The 21,554-nt window shown below is 33.3% G+C and overlaps 1 protein-coding gene across 3 annotated transcripts in view; it reads right to left on the bottom strand.

Annotated features, from left to right (window-relative positions):
* The window catches only part of STXBP5L (syntaxin binding protein 5 like), a 327,805-nt gene that overhangs the window by 131,479 nt on the left and 174,772 nt on the right, over positions 1 to 21,554 (bottom strand). For 2 of the 3 annotated variants that reach the window (XM_012808413.1, XM_012808415.2), the window contains exons 14-17: positions 14,064 to 14,104; positions 10,768 to 10,985; positions 8,453 to 8,625; positions 5,503 to 5,628 (exon numbers count right to left, since the gene is read on the bottom strand). In XM_012808413.1, coding sequence (XP_012663867.1) covers positions 5,503 to 5,628; positions 8,453 to 8,625; positions 10,768 to 10,985; positions 14,064 to 14,104 — 558 coding nt within the window. Of the gene's footprint in view, positions 1 to 5,502; positions 5,629 to 8,452; positions 8,626 to 10,651; positions 10,655 to 10,767; positions 10,986 to 14,063; positions 14,105 to 21,554 lie in introns of all 3 variants that reach the window. The other variant, XM_012808414.1, reaches the window with a different exon arrangement.

The following is a 21,554-nucleotide window of genomic DNA, read 5'->3' on the forward strand; positions in this document are numbered from 1 at the left end:
AATCCTCTGCAGTAGCTACCACATTGCCCCTTAGGGGTGAGGGGTTGCTCTGGACTGTTTTTTCATGTTGCTAGGATTTTTCTTCTAATTCTTCCCCATAAGTGTTTTCTTTTTTCTGTTTCCTTGCCCTAATTTTCCTTTCACTTCTTCTTGCTCTTTAAGTTACCATGCCTCTGGCCTAAGGTTATGATGAGTCCTTTTTGTATAGTACTAAAAGGATTAGAAGATTAAAGAGCAAGAAGGAAAAAAGATTAAAGAAAAAAAAAAGAAAAGAGAGAAAAGAGAGGGGGTGAGTAAAAGGGAATATTGACAAAAAGAAGAGAGTCACAGAAAGAGGGAGATAGGAGTAATAGAGTTTGTACAACACAGTACTTTGATCCACAACTTAAAAACCCCCAACTTCTGGGGGTGCTGCATTAGACGGTTTCCTTGAGGTCAGCAGCTCTTTGCCAGTCTAAGCAGATATTGTACCCTACCTCCACCAAATAGAGAGGAAAGACAAAAATACTATAAATCAAACTAAAACAAATAAATAGAAAACCTTAAGAGATAAAATTGGGGGGGAAACCAAATAACAGGGGCAGAAACAATAGCAAAAAATTCTTATTATTAAAGAAGACAATAGAAAATTATATTTAAACTAGAAAAACAGAGAAAGAAAAGAAAAATATAGGGGAAAAATGTTGAAATAAAAAAAGGAAAACCCCCAAAGCAGATATATATCTTGATGATTATTGTCTGTGCAACAGGTGATCTTCTGGGGTATGAGATGCTAATCAGAATGTTGATACAGCTGTATGAGATGGAGACCAGAGGCCTCTGCCGACTTCTTTGCCCTCAAACCCCAAAGGGTTAAGATCCTGACTCTCTCCTCAACCTGCTTGAATGACACTTTAGACTGTAAACCTTGGCTAAGCAGAAGATTTCCTAAGAAAGCACTTGTCACTGGGATCTCTCCTGAAGTAGCTGCTCACTTATCTGGTGCACCAAAACTGGCCTCACACTATGTCCCTGAGGGCCAGGGCTGCAAGGCAGCCCTTCCACTGCCAAACACTGAAAACTCTGGTCTTCCCCGGCATCTCAGTCCCAGCTTTTGGTGCTGCTCACAGTCAGTAGATCACTTGCCCAAGGTCTCCCAGACCCACCCTCATTCTGCCACACTAAAGACAAAGCCTACAGGGGTAGTCCTCCCACAATGGCTGTGCACACAGCCCACAGCCAAACAATGTTAGCTTCATTCTGGCCCAGCAGCTCAGTCCCAGATGTTGGACAATGCTTAAAGTCACCTGCACTCTTGCCCAAGTTCTCCCAAGGTAATTCAACTGAGTGCCCAAGTCCAAAAAACAAAACAACCCACAGGGAAAGCCTTCCCTGTCTGCAATTTCATTGCTGTTGTAGGTACAGCTGTGGCAGCCACAGCCTCAGACCAAACGAACGCAATCACTTGTCACTTCTCCACTTCTTTTGTCCTCTTCTTGGGGTCCAAAAGTCTCTTGCTGTCTCCTTGAGTCCCCAAAGGGATGTTTCTGGGCAAAACCCACAAGCCAGAGATGCCTGGAGTCTTCTCTCCCCAATCTCACTGCTCCCAATTGTAAAGAAGCTGTTACTTAGCTGCCATCTTGCTCCCTCCCCGATACTAGTTTTTTTTACAAAAGAGCCCTAAGGAGCTTGTTGTTTACCCCTTCTACAATGTGAGGATGCAGCCAGAAGGTACTATCTTTGAAATAGAGAGCAAAGTCTCACCAGATACCGAATATGCTGGCACTTTGATCTTGGGATGTCCCAACCTCCAGAAGTGTGAGCAATACATTTCTGTTGTTTAAAACTTACACAGTCTAAGGTTTCACAACCTCCAGAAGTGTGAGCAATAAATTTCTGTTGTTTACAACTTACATAGTCTAAGGTATCTTGTTATAGAAGATCAATGGACTAAGATAATTCTCTTATTTTTAATCTCAAAGGTAAAACTTCTGGTATTTCATTATAAAGTATGATATTTGCTGTAATTTATCAGATTAAGAAAATTTTCTAGGCCAGGCACAGTGGCTCACGCCTGTAATCCCAGCATTTGGGTGGCCGAGGTGGGTAGATTTCCTGAGCTCACAGGTTTAAGACCAGCTTGAGCTAGAGCAAGACTTCATCTCTAAAAATAGATAAGCATTGTGGTGGGCACCTATAGACCCCACTCCTTAGGAGGCTGAAGCAAAAGAATTGCTTAAGTCCAGGAGTTTGAGGCTGCTGTGAGTTGTGATGCAACAGCATTCTACTGGGAGCAAGAAAGTGAGACTCTATCTCAAAAAAAAATTTTTTTCTTCTTATTATAGTTATTAAATAGTGTCTTTAAAAATCATAAATCAATTCTAAATTTTATCAAATGCTCTTGCTTTATGCATTCCTGGCAGCTATGATTTTTCTACTTTATCCTGTTAATGTGGTAAATTATATTGCTTCACTTAAATGTTACACAAAGCTTGCATTCCTAGTGTAGACCAAATTTGGTTATGTTATCCTTTTTAGTTGCTGGAGTTCTTTATATGTTGGTTGGGACTTTTTCATCTATGTTATAAGTGATATAGAATTATAATTTTCTCTTTTTCTAATAGTCTTTTCCAGTTTTTGCATCAAGTTAAATTGACCTCATAATGAGATGTGCATGATTTTATCCTTCATAATTCTCAGGAAAATTTATGTAATATTGCATGATTTATTTCTTTAAAACTTGGTGAATATACTCCAGTAGCCACATCAACTGGGATTTTATTTTTTTTTTGGCAAGTAAATCTCTCTAGGACAGCGGTTCTCAACCTGTGGGCTGCGACCCCTTTGTAACAATGAAAATACATCCTGCATATCAGATATTTTCATTTTGATTCATAGCAGTAGCAAAATTACAGTTATGAAGTAGTAACGAAAATAATTTTATGGTTGGGGGTCACCACAACATGAGGTACTGTATTAAAGGTTTGCATCATTAGGAAGGATGAGAACCACTGCTCCGGGAGTTGGGTGTCCAAGATGTTTTCCTTATACAAGTATAGGTTCTTCAGAGACTCTCTGGTGAGTGTCACCTTCACAGTTACCTTACATGGGAAATGTGTTTTCTAACTGATCTATTCCAAAATAGAACACATGATACATCTTCATAGCCTCTTAATTCTTATGCCCTTTGCCTTTGAAGGTAAATCTCTTTAAGGTCAATTTCTTTTAAGATGAAAATGGCTTGAGCCCAGCCATCTTCTATAATAATTTCTTGGGCTAGAGCTTAATCATATATTCCTACCATATTAAATAATAGAAGTTTTCCACAGTTGCTTCCTTCTTCTTTTTTTAATTATAGTTTTTTTTATTAAATGATAGCTGTGTACATTAATGCAATCATGGGGTACAGCAGTGTGGTGTTTTCATATACAATTTGAAATATTTTCATCAAACTGGTTCAGTCACTTCCTTCTTCCATCACCTACTAAGGGCCCCTTTCTTACCATAGAATTTTCTAGTCAAGAAGCAAGCATTCGACATCTACGTTCACATATATCCTATCGCTTTCATTCAGAAAACTGCAGGAACACAAATATAAGACTTTTTTTTTCATGTCACTTTACTGGCTTTAAGGAGTTCTTTTGGGGTTCACCAGACTTAGCTTAGGAAGTACAGAAATATATGGGAGGCGCCTGTGGCTCAGTGGGTAGGGTGCTGGCCCCATGTACAGGGTGGTGGGTTCAAACCCAGCCCTGGCCAAACTGCAACAAAAATATAGCCAGGCGTTGTGGCAGGTACCTGTAGTTCCAGCTACTCAGGAGGCTGAGGCAAGAGAATGACCTAAGCTCAGGAGTTGGAGATTGCTGTGCGCTGTGTGACTGCATAGCACTCTACCCACTCTATCGAGGGCAATAAAGTGGGACTCTGTCTCACTTTTCTTTCTTTAAAAAAGAAAGACATACAGCAAAATACACAAGGAAATGTATTTTTTGATAAAAGTTGATGCTAAATTAGTAGAGAAAATATGTATTCAGGAAGTGATATTGGTATAATTCTTAGTCATCAGGGAAAAATATAGTTTAATCCACATTTCATATTTTATGGTTAAATTCTAGATAGATTAAATATGTAAATATACAAAATAAATATATTAGAGGAACCATAATCATTGTTTATTATGTTTTATCATCTTAATGCCTTTCTAAGTATAACACAAAATCCAAGCCATAAAAGAAAAATTAAAAAATAGAATTATTTTAAACGTTATGCATGGGAAAGAGGAAACTATCCTAAATAAAATCATAAAGCAAACAAAAGTAGGGAAAATATTTGCAAATTATATCATAGAGAAAGTTAACTTCCTAATATATAAACAGATTTTACAGATCTCTAAGATAAAGGCCAACTCTGCAGACAAATGGACAAAGAATAGAAACAGAAATATCATAATAAAGAAAAATAATTAAATTTCACTTAAGATACAAGAAAATCATACTGAAGTTTGGTTATATGTTGTTAGAAAGGCCATAAGAAACCAGGTATTGCTGGTAGGAGGATATAGTTTGACACAACCACTGTGGAAGGCTACAGCATATGAATACGGATTAATTGGAATGAAATTAGACTTTAAGGGGAATAAAATCCAACTTTTTTTTTTATTGAATGGTAACTATGTACATTAATGCACTTCTGGGGTTTTCACATGCAATCCGAAATACTTCCATCAAACTGGTTAACATAGCCTTCATGTCATTTTCTCAGTTATTGTCTAAAATCCAACTTTCAAAGATCTTATATCTGATTAAACTATGTTGTTTTGAGCCTCCTATAGTCTCTTAGCCTAAACTTTCACAGAAAATACTTTCCAGAGGAAGATAAAAATTACTTAGAACCTCAAATTATAAGGTTTATTATTCAATTAAAAAACATAAGCAACTAAAAAAATCAACTGGAATACATATATACAATATATTGTGACTCTCAAAGTGAAAAAAGTAATAGTCTAAATACCAAATATGGAATCAAAAACATATGTAGAGACTACATTCAGTATGTTCAAGGAAATAAAGATAGGAATTATAATATGGGAAGAGAACAGGAAACTTTAGAAAAATCAAATAGCAGGTCTAGAACTGAAAAATGACTGAAACTGAACTCTGTATCTATTACCAGATTAGATACCGTTGAAGAGGGAATTAATGAACTCTAAAAAGCAAGTCAAAAGAAAGTATCCAAAATGCTGTATACAGAGAAAAAAGACAGAAAATATAAAAACGCACAAATAAAAAGTACAAGTGTAATAACATTATAACAATCTCTTAATAATATCAAAAGTGAAAACATAAGTTTGAGTTCAAAAAAGAACAAATAACCACACTTTAAGGTTTTTTTTGTTTGTTTTGTTTTTTTTTCACACTTTAAGTTTAAATTATAATTTTTCTTTATACCATGTTCAATCTAATAAAAATCCAGATACAAATGGATACAAATGATACAAATCAGAAGGAAAGTTTAATTACTTACATTCCATATGCTGAGCTTACAGCAAGACTAGTAATTTGTTGGGGAGGTTCACCATCTACCCACACCAACTGAACAACAAGTTCTGCTTGATATCCTGGAGGCATCCGCACTGGTCGTGTCTTAACACTAGAAGAAAGAGAAGCAGGTTCACACTTAAGAATTTATACAGGTTTGTCCTACAGAAAAATACATTACCAGGCATTGGGGCAGCACTCCGGTGGACAATGTTCTAGCTTCCCAAAATATACTGAACCACTTATGATTAGTTGGTTATTTAAGTAGGTTTTCAGTTATTAAAATCTACAAATTTAACTGGCCTTCATCGTTTGTTTTTTGAGAAAAGTATTTTAAATTATTTTTCTTATGTAATATTTATTACACATAATAAGTTATAAACCATAACAACAGAAAGACTAACCATTAACTTCCTGCCCATAGTTTAACTTATCCAACACCTGACTTCCGACTCTTCCTTTAAACTGCTCTACCTGTAGCCTTCTCTGTTCCAATTGATAGCAACTCTTCATCTTCCAGTTATTCAGTTATAAAATCCTTATAAGTTTTCCTCTCTCATCCTTCTCTCATACTTTCTCACCAGCTAATTATCAAATACTACTCATGCTATCTAAAATATATCCAGAACCTGACTACTTTTACTCCTCTACTCTGCCACCCTAGTAACAGCTGCCAAATAAAAATATAGGACTCTCATTTATATTTAAATTTCAAACAAAGGATTAAAAGATTTCCTTCTTTTTTTTTTTTTTTAGTACACAGTGAAACATTTGGGATATACTGATACAAAAAAGGGTTTGATGTTTATCTGACATTCAAATTTAGCTGGGTATCCTATATTTTATTTGCTACATCTAGTAGCCCTTAAATTCATCTCTAATTAGTTTACTCCAATAGCTTCCTAACTGGTCTCTCAGCTTCTACTCTACCTTCGATCCCCAAATCATTTTCAACAGATCCACTATAGTAGTCTACTTAAAATTTAAATCTGATCAGGTCACTTTTTGATGTAAAACTTATGATGACTCCCCATTTCTTATTTGGAATAAAAAGACAAGATCCCTACAATGCCTACATTCGGCTGTCTATGACCTAGCTGACTTCACATCCTATTACCTCACTCACTCTAGCTATGCTGATTTTGTTACTGTCCCTCAAACATGCCACACACTTTAAGTTCTTTGCTATAGCTATTCCTTCTGCTTGGAACACTGTTCTACCAGATATTCTTTGGCTAACTCCTACACCTACTTCAAGTATTTGTTCTCGAGTGAGGCCCATGATGACTACCCATTTTTCACAATAGGAAGCAAAACAGCAAAAAAATAAAAATTCAAATAATTGAACAACCATGTGAATATTGATAAGAATTGTAATATTGCTAAAACGAAAATGTTTACTCACTACTGTACATGGTAGTCTACACTCAGCAAAGGAAAAGTGACCTGGATGAATGCCTACATATAATTTAGGAAAGTATGAATAGTATGCACCTCAACAATTGTTCATAATATAATGTAATTCACAAAATAATATTCTTAAGTTGGGTTTACCACTTGGTCTTTAGGTGGTAACCACACAATATAGGATTATACTTATTTTTTTCCCCTTTGATTCTCTTAATTACCTTTAAGATTGCCTTTACTACTTTTTAAATCAACATTAAATGTGTCAATGTAAGTATACTTCAACAATTTTTACTGCTTATTTTATTTTTTCCAGTACCAGATCATGGCTGATCTTATCACTTTTTCTCTCTTATCCCTAACTTTAAATTCTTACCTTAATTTTTAAAAAGTTTAATAGAAAAATATTTAAGTCATTAAAAGATTCACACTTTAATAATGGGGCTTCTTAGTTAATAAATCAATCTACAAAATACTTTCTTGAGCTTTGTTGAAAACTTTCTTTTCCCTTTTAAAATAGAAATCAATTAAGTGAAGCAAAGATAACACAGAAAAAATAAAGTATGTAAAATTATAACATTATGAAAGTTTTCCACTGGCTAAAATTTTACTGGTGATGTTTCCTCTTTGTAAATTTTCCTCTTAGGAATACATGCACATATTTCCTTTTTTCTCTTGTATTTTACATGAAAATTTTTGGAAGGAAAATCAATGATCACAAAACTAGAGAAGCTGCTAATTGTATGAATTTGTTCCTGATATCTTATCTCTAAATTTTCCATAAGAGTTTTCGTAAGATAACTAGCTTAACCCTCCTCTTGGGTAAGAAAATGAGCTCTCTAAAGTTATTTGATTAGCGGATGTAGATATTTTCATATGTGGCTCTGAGAAATTCCCCTTTTAAGTTTAATTCACCAACCAGTTAACATTAAAAACATTTAATTTGATGGTATAGAAGCAGTAAGTAATAATTTATTAACTATCACCAAAAAAACCTAATAACAATTAAGGTAAATATTACTATGGGCTTTTATTAACTTTAGGTTTTATTTGATATGATGCTAAATTTTGTTTAGACCTACCAAGAGAACATAGTTTATTAAAAATAGGATTAGTTATAAAAAAGAAAGAAATATTATGAAATACACTAGCAATTAGTAGAAAAATTCTTTTTTCTGATATAAGCTGCTTGTAGTAGATAGTAAACTTTGTTTTCTTTTTTTTATTCCAAGAAGGTAGCAGAAATTCCATAAACATACTTTTTCAGTGGAAAAGTATCAAGCAAGTGGCCAAGTTTCTCCCTTCCAAACTTTCAGTTCTATCAAAGCCATGTTTTCTTTAGAATACTTGTGGGAAAGAAGTACATGAATAAATAAATGAAGGATGAAAATATTGTGCCTATTGACAGATGTTCAAAGAAAAGATTAAGGTACCGTCACTGAATTATAGATCACTTGACAACAACTTAATGAAAGAGTGACTTTATTTGTCATGGTTCAAAGAATTATATCATTAATAGCAACTCTTACTTGAGGCATGGGATACTGTCCTTTGTTACTCCTTCGCTAGCCACAGTGTTAGTGCTCCCGGAAAGACTCCTTGAAGAAGGAAGCTGGGATGAGAGATCTGGAAACGGAGGACTTGTTTCTGGTTCAGGGGTAATAATATCTTCAACATCATACTGAAGTCGTACCTCTAATGACTTAAAAAATCAAGTTTTAATTTAATCTAAGTCATAATAATAATCACATAAAAATATCTACTAACTTTTAGAAATTATTATTATTTCAAATTAGTAAATTTGATTTCAATTTATACTAAAGTTGAGAAGTATCCTAAATTGAATTAAGTAGGGAATTATATGACTATTCAATGGCAATCACAAAAACAGAAAATTATAAAAATTCTTTGGAATTATAAGACAAATTATATAAAAATTATATATATACCAGTGGATATAGAGATTTTTAGATTATATATGTTCTTTAAGATAAAGTAACGGTTATAATTTGTGATAAAATAAAATGAGAAATTGGTTATGGTTATTCCAGTGAAAGAAATTAAACTGGATCTATGTGGTTATGTGTGTGTAGAATGGCATAGAATCTGTTGTTGTGTATTAAAAAAAAAAAAGACATTGTTTGTACAATGCTTTTTTTAGGTTAAGATTTTTTCATTGCATTTTTCCTCTGTATTAATTCAGTAGAAATTTTCCAAAAAATATTATACAGTTTGGTTGATTATCTTATCTTTTGTTTAATCTCATCAGGTTGGTCAAAATTACTTAATAAAAAAATAATTTTTATGTAGTAATAAAAGTTGATCCCCAAAATCCTAAACTAAAAATGTTTTAAAACTACATTCTTCATGACTATATTAAATGCTTTTTTTTTAAATTAAATCACAGCTGTGTACATTAATGCAGTCATGGGGTACAGTGTGCTGTTTTTATATAGAATTTGAAATATTTTCATCAAACTGGTTAACATATATTAAAAGCTTTAAGTAAAATTGATCTTAGAAAAAAATTTGCTTTATAATGTAAAAATGAGCATTTTTGAGATTGAAAACAATTGCTTCCAAAAAATGTCATTATACGGTGGTGAATATAGCAATATTACCAAAATTATTTTCATCATCATCTTAAAACTACAAAAAGAACTCTAGTGGTAACAATACAATTACCAATTACTGATTCATTGTGATAATGTCTTTATATAATCATCATAAGAATGCTATAAAATTGGCATTAGTATTTCCTGATTATTTTTACTTTCCGTTTTTCATTTTTTTTTGTTTGTTTACATGAGAATTTACATGGGTGATGAAGCTGTATCCTAACCAGACTCTGCTACTAAGTAGTAGACTTGTGACTTGCTCAAAGTCACACAGGTATCCAGTGGGAAAGCAAAAATAAAAATCTAAGTTTATCTGACTTCAAAGCCTCAGCTTTTAACTAATGCACTATAAAAGAGAGATGTTAATTTTAGCCATTGAAGTAATAAAACTTATACAAAGCCCTGTAGTAAATAATTTTTACCTTCTGAACAGGGTAGGAAAGTTATCTATAGATGCTTTAATTTAACCCATAAGAGCACCATTATTTTAAATGGAGTATTTCATTGATTTAAAAATTAAGACTAGATACAGTTGTGCCATAATTATTTCTCTCCTATTAAAAAAGTTACTAGATAGAAAATCATTAAAAATAACCATATTGTAGTTGATAATCATTTATAGTAGTTGACAAGAAAACAAATCAAGTAAATTTCTTAAAATTAAGAATAGATAAAGCCTTCATTAATTTGACTTAACATACACAAATTAATAAATGTCTTCCTAAAATCTATAAATTTAATAGATAGTCCACAACATATACATATTTCAAACATCATATCATACATGATAAATACACACAATTTTTGTCAAGAAATGCAAATAAATTTTAAAGATAATACTAAAGTTCTAGTATTGGTAATAAGCAAACAAAAGAAATTGACTCATTTGGCCAGGTAGATCCAACTTGTATAATATAAAAAAAAATGAGAAAAATATGACATATTTAATTTGTAGCAAGATTAACTTAAAATACTAAGTACATTTTTGACATTAGAAAACAAGCTTAAGTTTTTTTATAAAGAATTGTTTTTGGCCCTTTTAGCCAAATTATTTTTTAATCTGTTATATTAGGTAACAATAGCAATTAAAAAGCCTACAAATTGTATTACTGGCTGCATGCTATACACGTGATGCCTAAAAATCATACCAAGTAATAATACAAATCTATGAAAATCATTTCATTTTAAAAACTTTTAGATTGAAAGTTAAATTTTCAATAACTTACCACTATTTCTGTTGTAATTTCATGTCTGCTGAACTTATAAATTATAACATATGCTGATACTCCTGATACACAGAATATTCTGCTTTCTGGACACCAGTAAATCATCTGAATGGCAAATGGATCTTCTTCTACAATTTCACATGTTTGTTTTCCTTCTCCTACCTTCTGCTTTTCAAACACTTTTGATGTTTTCAGCTTGTATAGCATCTGCAGAGTTACTATAAGATATTAAAGCATACTTATCATCTAATATAAACTTAATTTTTAGATGTTGTTTAAGCTTTTCAATATGTTTGTGAAACTACAAAAGCAAAACTCAAGTAGAGAAAATGAATCATATTTTAACTAGTATTTGGTATCATTCTCTAATGCCAGTACAGTAGCAAGGGGAGACTATAGAGAAAAAAATAAACATTTATTGAATATATACTATATGTCATGGAATATATAGGAGCTTTCTCATGTGATCCTCAGAAAAGTCCCATGAAGTGGTATTTTTATCAATGTTTATTGGTTAAAAACAATTGATAAAAAAGTTAGAAAGTTCACACTGGAAATACTGGAAGTTATTTTTTTCTAAGGGATATTTCTTAATTAAAAAAAAAAATTTCCCTTTGATTACTAGATGAGAGGGTTATGCTATGCCCAGAGGGTTTACTTTTCTCAGTAAATTTTTTAGGCACTCCTTCAGACGAGAAACATTCTAACTTGCCAGTTTGTAATACTGGGAATCCAATAATCTATATTTATATTAGTTTTTTTTTTTTTTTAACAGTTTTTGGCTGGGACTGGGTCTGAACCTGCCACCTCTGGCATATAGGGCCAGCGCTCTACTTCTTTGAGCCACAGGCACTGCCTGGTATTTATATTAGAAGGGATATTTCCTGACTGTCTCTGTGTTAAGAAAGAGATAATCTCATAAAATTTGGTTTGTGAGATGTATTCAAGTATATTTAGGGGCATGCTTTTCCATTTGAGATCATGATAATAACTCCCCTATAAAAAAAGCTTTGATTCTATAAAAGATCCTTTAGCAAAGTTTTAGAAATCCAGAGTCCTGCCAAAAAGTACATAATCTGATTCTAATCATGGGAAACATTGGTCAAACCCAGACTGAAGGAGATTCTAACAAAATAACTGGCCTGAACTTTGCAACAATGTCAATGTAATGAAATAAAGATTCGGGAATTATTCCAGATTTTTAAAAACTCAAAAGGATATGATGACTAACTTCAACAAATGATTCTAGATTTTCTTTTGTTATAAATGACGTTACTGGGACAATTAGAGAACACTGAATGCTGAATAAGATCTGGAGTTTAGATAACAGCATTGAATCACTGTTAATCTCCTGGTTTTGACAACTGCACTTCAGCTATGTAAGAGAATGCCCTTATTTGTTGGAATAGCACGTTATATATTTAGGGGTATGTAGTGTTAGAAGAGCATAGTCTACAACTTTATTCTCAAAAAGGCTATATGTATATATGTACATATGTGAAAATGAATACCTGGAAGGGAGAAAGAAAGAGGAAGAGGAAGGAAAAAACAGAGGAGGAGGAAAGGGAAGAGAGATAGAAGGAGAAGAAAGGGAACAAAAGTAGTATATATTGAAATTTAGGGAATTTGTCAGATAGGTGTTCATTTCATAGTTATAGTCCCACTTTTGCAATTTTTTATAAGGATGGAATTATGTCAAACCAAAACAATGTTAAAATAGGTAAGGCATTATGTTAGGTGCTATAGCTTGTAAGTATTATATTAGGTGCTAAGACCAGAGGGGTATCACTCCCATGACCCATGATTATTATTATTGCATAACCATGGTCAAATGATACTGCAGAGGTAAGTAAGGCCCCAAATTAGTTGACTTTGAGTTAATCACAAAGGGATTATTTTTTATGAACCTGACCTAATCAGGTGAATCCTTTTAAAAAAAGGGACTGGGGGCCCTCTCTGAAGTAAAGAGACACTCTTTCTTGATGGGCAATGAAGCAGCAAACCACCATGAATTCTAAATATGCAAGAAAATGAAGCCTTCCAACAATCACATGAGCCTGGAAGAGAACCTTGAAAGTCAGATGAACTATAGCCTCAGTCAACACTTTGACTACAATTCTGTGAGACCTCAAGCAAAGGACCTAGTTAAAGTATAATCAAATTCCTGATAAATAGAAACTGTGAGACAATAAATCATTGTTGTTTTAAGCTGTTAAACTGTGGTAACTTATTACTTAACAATAGAAAACTAAAACACAGTAATATAAACTCAATTATTCAAACTTAGCTCATTTCCTGTATTGAACAGTGTTTCACAAAATTAGCAAATCAATTTTTTGTGACATCCATTAAGTTGGACATATGCCCTTAAAATTGATTATAGTATAAAATATGGAACTTGTTGTAATTCACTGCAATATTCCAAATGTGACAAAATATTTTCTTTAAAATTAATTTCTTAAAATATTATGCATGCATAAGGGTGATATATACTCTAGTGTCTATTAGTATCAAAGTGCCCTGTCATATTTTAAAAGCTAAAGTTTGACTTTGAGGTGTGGGAAAGTAGCAGTGAGATCATTGCACAATTGATTTTGTCCAGGAACAGACTCACATTTACATGAAAAGACTCTTCAATTTGACATGAATATATTGCCTTTGGAGTTTCCCTTTAAGCACTTCCTTTTTACTGTGTGAGGTCAGAAAGGAGCCTCAGAACTCTCTTACTCTTTTCCTCTTGTTGATGGCTTGCTTAATTACCAAAGGATTCTACCTTGTGAGCTATGAGCATTATCAGTATTTAACCTTCCTCTGATTTTCTGTGTATTATAGTCTCCCTTACAAGCTATTCACTTCTATAGCTTCAGATATTACTTTTATGCTGCTCTTCATGAGTTTCCATTCCTAACTGTTCTCCTCAACTGGTGGACATTTTATTTGAATTTTCAGATGCTACTACAAAATTCAAATTTCCAGGAAAGTGAAAATTAGAGGGTAAAAGCACTTGACCAAAACCATCCGGGTAAGTTTGGTACTTTTCCCAATGTACCATGCCTCTTAAGATTTAATGGGTTACTAAAAAAGAGTGACTTGGTCTAGTTTGTTTTATATCATAGAAGAAAAGTACAGATAATACTTTAAATTCATCTAACAATGTTAGAAATAGTTTTTGTAATACAGTTATATATGCATGCTGAAAATATATGTGAAATGTTAATTGCCCAAACTAAAACATGGTGGACAGCTACAACTAAATACAGTGGTTTCTGTTATACAGGGAGAAATCTGAAACTTACTTGCAGAAGCATCCCAAAATTTTATTGATCCATCTGCATGACTAGATAAGAAATAAGTCAGCATTAATTAAAGTATACTAAATTTAAAAAAATCATAATCATTCCAACTGTATAAAACTTGAGTAACTTGTTAAAATTTTGATTAAAAAATACCATTCTAATAAAAACAAATGTATGATGAACCATTTCTAAATTTAAAACACCATTTATTTTTTAAACACTACAATAAAATTTAAATATTAGAAAAAGAATAATTCCTTAGATTTATGGCAAGAGGATTATATGTATAGCAGAAAGCAACGAAAATTGGTCTATGGAAAATGAATAATATAAAAATAAAATAAAATAAAGTTTAAAAAAAGAAAATAAATAATATATATTTTTAAGTAAAATTACTTTCATTGAAAAAAGATAACTAAGGTAGTTCTAATATTAATATAAACATGAAATAATTATCATAGTAAGATTAACGTTAAGTTTAAAGATATAAAAGCAAATCCCTAAACCTATCTAGTTTTATCATTATTTGGTAATAAATAATCTAATGTCAATTCTATAAAAACTCATCTAGAAAACAGACGAGGATAGCCCACTCAACACATTTGAAGAGGTCAATAATATCCTGACACAAAACCAGAAAAAAAGTGACAGGAAAAGAAAATTACAAATCAATACCTCTCACAAGAAAAGGCATAAAAATTGTCAACAAAATATTAGCAAAGAAAACCAAGTAATATATAGAAAGGATAATACCTGATGACTAAGAGGGATCTGTGCAGGAATAGTAGCCAATTAAACATTTAAAAAAATCATCCACCATACTGTAATTCACCATACTGATCCTGGTGCTTTATTGGTTTTCATCCATGATTCCTATGGAGTTTCATAACTCCCAAAGTCCTTCCTATAATGTTGGGGCACGTTAGCCCTCTGAAACAGGCTTCAGAAGATAGAATCTCTCTTTATTATTTTCCTGTCCTCTTTTCACCTGCCAACGGGAGGACCCTAAGCAGATGATAGATCAAAAGACTCACTTTTCCTGGCTGCTACACACAGAGGCCAGGAAAAATCTAGACAGACAAGATTGCTGGGTTTAGACCATTTACTTTTTGTCCAACTACATTTCTACATGGTTGCCAAGGGCTTGAAGAGCTTCTAGACAGATAGTCAAATACAAGGAGTACAAGGTGTGCTGAGAGAGGGCATGAAAGCTCTGTGCCCTTTCTCCCATACCCTTCACTATGCATCTCTTCATCTCTATCTTTGTAATATTCACTATGATAAGCTGGTAAATGCAAGTATTTCCCTGAGTTCTGCAAGCTGATCCAGAAAATTAATCAAACTCAGAGAGGAAGGAGGTCATGGGAACCCCCAAATTGAAGTCAGTGGGTCAGAAGCTTCAGAGACTCTGATTTGCAACAGGCATCTGGGGGAGGGGAAAGACACCTTAGGATCTGACCCAATTTGGGGACAGATAGTGTCTAAATTGAATTAGAGGACATGCAGCTCATGTTTGTTGCTTGGTGTGTGAAGAAAACCCTATTTGTCACAGAAGTCCTTTTCTGAGTTGATTTTTGTGGCATTTAGAGGAGAGCATAGTTTGAAGAGTATTTTTTCCCAAACTGGCAGATTAAAAAAGAAAAGCCATCTCAATAGATGTAAAAAAGCATTTGACAAAAATTTATCATCCATTCAGAAAAAAAAAAAAAACCTCTTAATAAACTAGCAACAGAAGAAATGTTTTTGTTTTTTTTTTTTTAACTGATAAAGGGCATCTGGGAACAACCTACAGATATCACCTAACATATATAATAGTGAAACATTGAATGTTTTCCCCCTATGATCAGAAACAAAGCAAAAAATGTCCCCTTTCATCATTTTATTGGTGGTGTTAACCAAATTGCACTAAAGAAGAAAAAGAAAAAAAAGGCACACAAACTGAAAAGTAAGAAATAAAATTGTTTCTATTTGCAGATTACATAACTGGCTATGTAGAAAATCCCAAAGACTCTACAAAAAGGATAGAGGAACTCATAAAAGAGTTTAGCAAGATTATAACATACAATGTCTATGTATAATACAATAATATTTCTACATAACACAGATAAACATTTTGAAAGTATGGGCTCGGTGCCTGTGGCTCAAGCGGCTAAGGTGTCAGCCACATACACCTGAGCTGGCGGGTTCGAATCCAGCCTGGGACCACCAAACAACAATGATGGCTGCAACCAAAAAATAGCCAGGTGTTGTGGTGGGCGCCTGTAATCCCAGCTACTTGGGGAGGCAGAGGCAGGAGACTTGCTTGAGCCCAGGAGTTGGAGGTTGCTGTGAGCTGTAATGCCACGGCACTCTACCCAGGGGGACAGCTTGAGGTTCTGTCTCAAAAAAAAAGAAAGAAAGTATGGAACAGTGCCATTTACAATAATACTCAAAAGAAATACTCAGATATAAACAAACAAAATCTATGCTAGATCTGTAAGATGAAAATTATGTTGACTAAAAAATAAAAGGTCTTAATAAAAAGAGAGATATAATGTATTCAGGATAATTGTATGCCTTACTAGATGTTGGTTTCCTCAAGTAACGTGTAGACTCAATGTAATTGCAATTAAAGTACTACAAAATTATTTCTGTAGAAATAAACTGATTCTAAAATTTATATAGAAAGGTAAAGGAACAATAATAGCCAAGGCAATTTTGAAAAATAAAAACAAAGGTGGAAGACTCAAACTATGTAAGTCTTTTCCCAGAGCTTTAGTAAAGTGCTACTGGTGAAAAACAGACACGTATCAGTGAAACATAGTAGAGTACAGATATAGACTCACATTTATATGGTCAACTGATTTTTTGAGAGTGGGGTAGTTACTGATTGAGTGGCTCACTTTACTTTTTTAAGAGTTTCACTGAGATATAATTTACATACTATAAAACTGACCCATTATAAGTTACAATTTAATAATTTTTAGTAAGTTTATAGTTGTTACACTGACAATATCATCTGGTTTTATAATATTTCCATCATCCCAAAAAGATACCTTATGCCAATATGCAACCCTCTTTCCATTCTTCAGTAGATCCCTACTGATGTACTTTCTACCTGTATAGATTCACTATTTTCTCAGAATTTTTATGTAAGTAGAACCTGAGTAATATCTACTCTCGTATCTGCATTCTCACTTATCATAATGATTTTGATGATATCACTTAATTTGTTATCCATATATCAGTAATTTGTTCCTTTTTATTGCTGAATAGCATTCCACTGTTTGAATATACCCCATTTACTCATTAACTAGTTGATGAACATTTACAGTTTTTTTTTAGTTTTTGGCTGTAAGAATAACTTTGTAATTACACATTCATAGATGCTTTAGAAACTTGATTATTGAAAATCCAGTAAGATGTTGGTCTGAGATTCTATATACTCTAACAATATTTAATTATATTGTATTTTTTATCATGTAATATTTGATATGAAAAGAATAATGTATGTAACATCAATTTTATGTACAGGATATAACCACTCAAGAAAAGAACATTACTATTGTGACTTGCATCTATAAATATGTTCTTATTGATTCCATCTTCCTTCCTCCTTTGTTGTCAGAAGTAACTACTACCCTAAATTTTTTTTATCATCCTATTGCTTTTAATATTATGACATTGTGTATTGTGTGATTATACCACAACTTAGATCTTCTTTGGTCATTGGGCAATATGGTTGTGTCTTTTCCTTTCCTTTCCTTTTCTTTTGCTATTACAAATAATGCAGCTATGGAGAACTTGAAAAAGACTTTTTGTTATTTATTATGTCCTATGTGTAAGACTAGAATTGGTAGGTCATAGGATATGAAATATTCAAATTGACAAGATAATTCCAAACTATTCCAAAATTTATAAATTTATATTCCCAACAGGGAATAAGACAGTGGATAAGAGACATCTCTTTACCGGACTTACCTCATGGTAAGTCAGGGGAGAGTGGACTCCAGCTACCTCTGGCTGAGGGTTCCTACCAGAAACAACATTCCCAAAGTGAAGCAGTAAGAGATTCCAGGGACAAACCAGGAATTCTGGAGCTGAGAAAGACCAGCATAGAAGGCAAATGCATGGGAATGGGCAGAGGCCAGTGGGCTAGACCTCCCTCAGATGATTAGAGACAGAAAAGGGCTGTCCTGCGGATTTTTGGTTTTGGAATGAGTTGTTCGTGGGAGTTACCTTGGAAATGAGATTATGTGAATGAGTAATTTCAAACAGTATCAAGTGCCTGGGCTTGAATACTGGTGGCTCTCCCATTAGCTTGGCTACTAGCAGGATGCCACCATTGTGGGAAGGCTGCCTTGTAAGAAGCAGTCCTCAGGGTCCCAGTGTGCAGCTGACTCTGGTGTACCTCCTGAATTTGGGCAACAACCCTTGGGGTGAGCTGAACAGCCCCTGTACCACCAGGAAGGCCACTTTGTTGTCAGGGGATATTATTTGATGTGCCTTCTAAGAAATATGGAGAGCTTTAAGACCCCAATTAAGTGGGGATTGAATACTGACAAAACAACCAGGCCCTGATTGAGGGCAAAAAAGTCAGAAAAACAGGGCTGGGTCTCCTTGGTAACTAGAGAGTAGCTTCTGGCCCCCACAATATACAGCAAAACTAGCATGTGTGTTCTCTGTCTCCTAATAACACAGTGCCACTGTGTATACATACATACATGCACACACATACACCCACACATACATACAGCATGAACACATTCATAATTTTGTTTGCTCTTTTCTCAAATGTTTTCCTTATTTTCTTTTTCTTTTTTGCTGTTGTTATTGTTGTTATTTTCTTGTTTTGTTTATTTGTATTTTTATTTTTTTCATATTTACTTTCTTCAATAGCAAGAACCTCTCCATTTTTATTATGATTTTTCAGCCCCTTTTATTCTTTCTATTTTAAAATTCCTCTCATTTTTTCTATTGGTAGACTACTTTTCTCATCTTTTCCACACAAATTTCTCACCAGAATTCTATCAAACCTTCAAAGAAGAATTTGTACCTATACTGTAGAACCTATTCCAAGTCACTGAGAAGGAACCTTTCCCAACACAATCTGTAAAGCAAACATCAATCTGATACTAAAACTAGGAAAGGACCCAAATAAAAAGGAGAACTACAAACCAATTTCATTAATGAATATTGATGCAAAAATACGCAACAAAATCTTAGTCAATAGATTATAGCTACACATTAAAAAAAATTATACATCATAATCAAGTAGGCTTAATCCAAGAGATTCAAAGCTGGCTTAACATACTCAAATCCATAAATGTAATACACCAGATCAATAGAAGCAAAAATAAAGACCATATGATCCTCTCAATAGATGTAGAAAAAGCATTTGATAAAATTTAGCAGCCTTTTCTAATAAGAACACTTAAAAATATATGCATAGGTGGCACATTTCCTAAACTGACTGAAACCATCTATGTAAAATGCACCGATAATATCGTATGGATGGTAAACTGAAAATTTTTCTACTTAGAACTGGAACCAGACAAGGATGTCCTCTATTGGTACTACTATTCAACATGGTTCTGGAAGTACTAGCTAATGCAATCAGGCAAGAGAAGGATATAAAAGGCATCCAAAAGAGGACAGAGGAGGTTAAACTCTCTTTTGCTGATGATATGATCTTATACTTAGAAAACCCCAGAGACTTAATTGAAGACTCCTGGAAGTCATTAAAAAATACAGTAATATATCTCAGGGTATAAAATCAATGTCTGAAAATCAGTAGCCTTTGCATATGCCAATAACAGCCACGTTGAAAAGCTAACCAAGACACAATTTCCTTCATAGTAGCTTCAAAGAAAATGAAATAACTAGGAATATACATAACAGAAGAGGGGAAGAATCTCTACAAAGAGAATTATGAACCACTAAGAAAAGAAATAGTAGATGGCATTAACAAATGGAAGAAATACCATGCTTATAGCTAGGAAGAATCAACATTGTTAAAATGTCTATACCCAAAGCAATCTACAGATTCAACGCAATCCCCATTAAAATACCAACATCATACTTTCAAGATTAGGAAAAAAGAATTCTTTGTTTTGTATAACAATCAGAAAAAGCTCTGTATAGCCAAGGCAATTTTTAGTAAACAAAGCTGTAGGCATCATACTACCAGATTTTGTTATATTATGCTGTGATCAAAACAGCATGGTACTGGCACAAAAATAGAGACACAGACATAAGAAACTGAACAGAAAATCAAGAGATGAAACCAGTCTCTAGTTGCCCTCTGATCTTTGATAAACCAAACAAAAGCATACACCAGGGAAAAGAATCCCTATTCAATAATGGTGCTGGAGAGAACTAGATAACACGTCAAAGACTGAAACTTGACCTATGCCTTTTCACCACCTAGAAAAATTTATTCAAGATGGATTAAAGATTTAAATTTAAGACATGAAATGGTAAAAATCCTTGAAGAAACTGCAGGGAAAACTATTGAGAATGTCAGCCTGGGGTAAGATTTTATGAAAAAGACTTTAGTGGGAATCACAACAATGAAAATAAACAAATGGGACTTAATTAAATCAAAAAGCTTCTGTACAGCTAAAGATATAATAATTAAAACAAATAGATTATCTTCTGAATGGGAAAAGATATTTGCATGTTACAAATCTGATAGAGACTTGATAACTAGGACCTATAGAGAACTCAACCAACAAAAAAAGAACAAACAATCCCATCTATCACTGAGCAAGAAACATGAACAGAACCTTCTCTGAGGAAGACAGATGAATAGTTAACAAACATAAGAAAAAATGCTCATGTCTGTAATCATCAGAGAAATGCAAATTAAAACCACCCTGAAATATAACCTAACCACAGTGTGAATAGCCCACATCACAAAGTCCCACAGTTGCAAATATTGGCATGGATGTGGATAAAGGAGAACACTTACACTAGTGGTGGGAATGCAAACTAATACAGCCTCTTTGGATAGAAGTATAGAGAGACTTTAAAGAACTCAAATTAGACCTCCTATTTGATCCTGCAATCTCATTACTAGGCATCTATCCAGAAGAAAAAAAAATCATTTTATCATAAGAACATTTGCACTAGATTTTTTTATTGCAGCTCAGTTTATAATGGACAACATTCTTGATGGAGTTAGACGGTATTTCAAGGTGGTTTTTGATTTACATTTCTCTAATAATTAGGGGTGGTGAGCATTTTTTCATATGTTTGCTCGCCATTCATCTGTCTTCTTTAGAGAAGGATCTATTCATGTCTCTTGCCCATTGATATATGGGATTATTGGCTTTTTTCATGTGGATTAATTTGTGTTCTCTATAGATCCTAGTTATCAAGCTCTTGTCTGATTCAAAATATGCAAATATCCTTTCCCATTGTGTAGGTTGTCTATTTGCCATGGTTGTTGTCTGCTTACCTGTACAGAAGCTTTCCAGTTTAATTAAGTTCCATTTCTTTATTTTTGTT

Source organism: Otolemur garnettii, unplaced genomic scaffold (assembly GCF_000181295.1).
Source record: "Otolemur garnettii isolate 467f Iridium unplaced genomic scaffold, OtoGar3 scaffold00089, whole genome shotgun sequence".
Classification (NCBI taxonomy): domain Eukaryota; kingdom Metazoa; phylum Chordata; class Mammalia; order Primates; family Galagidae; genus Otolemur; species Otolemur garnettii.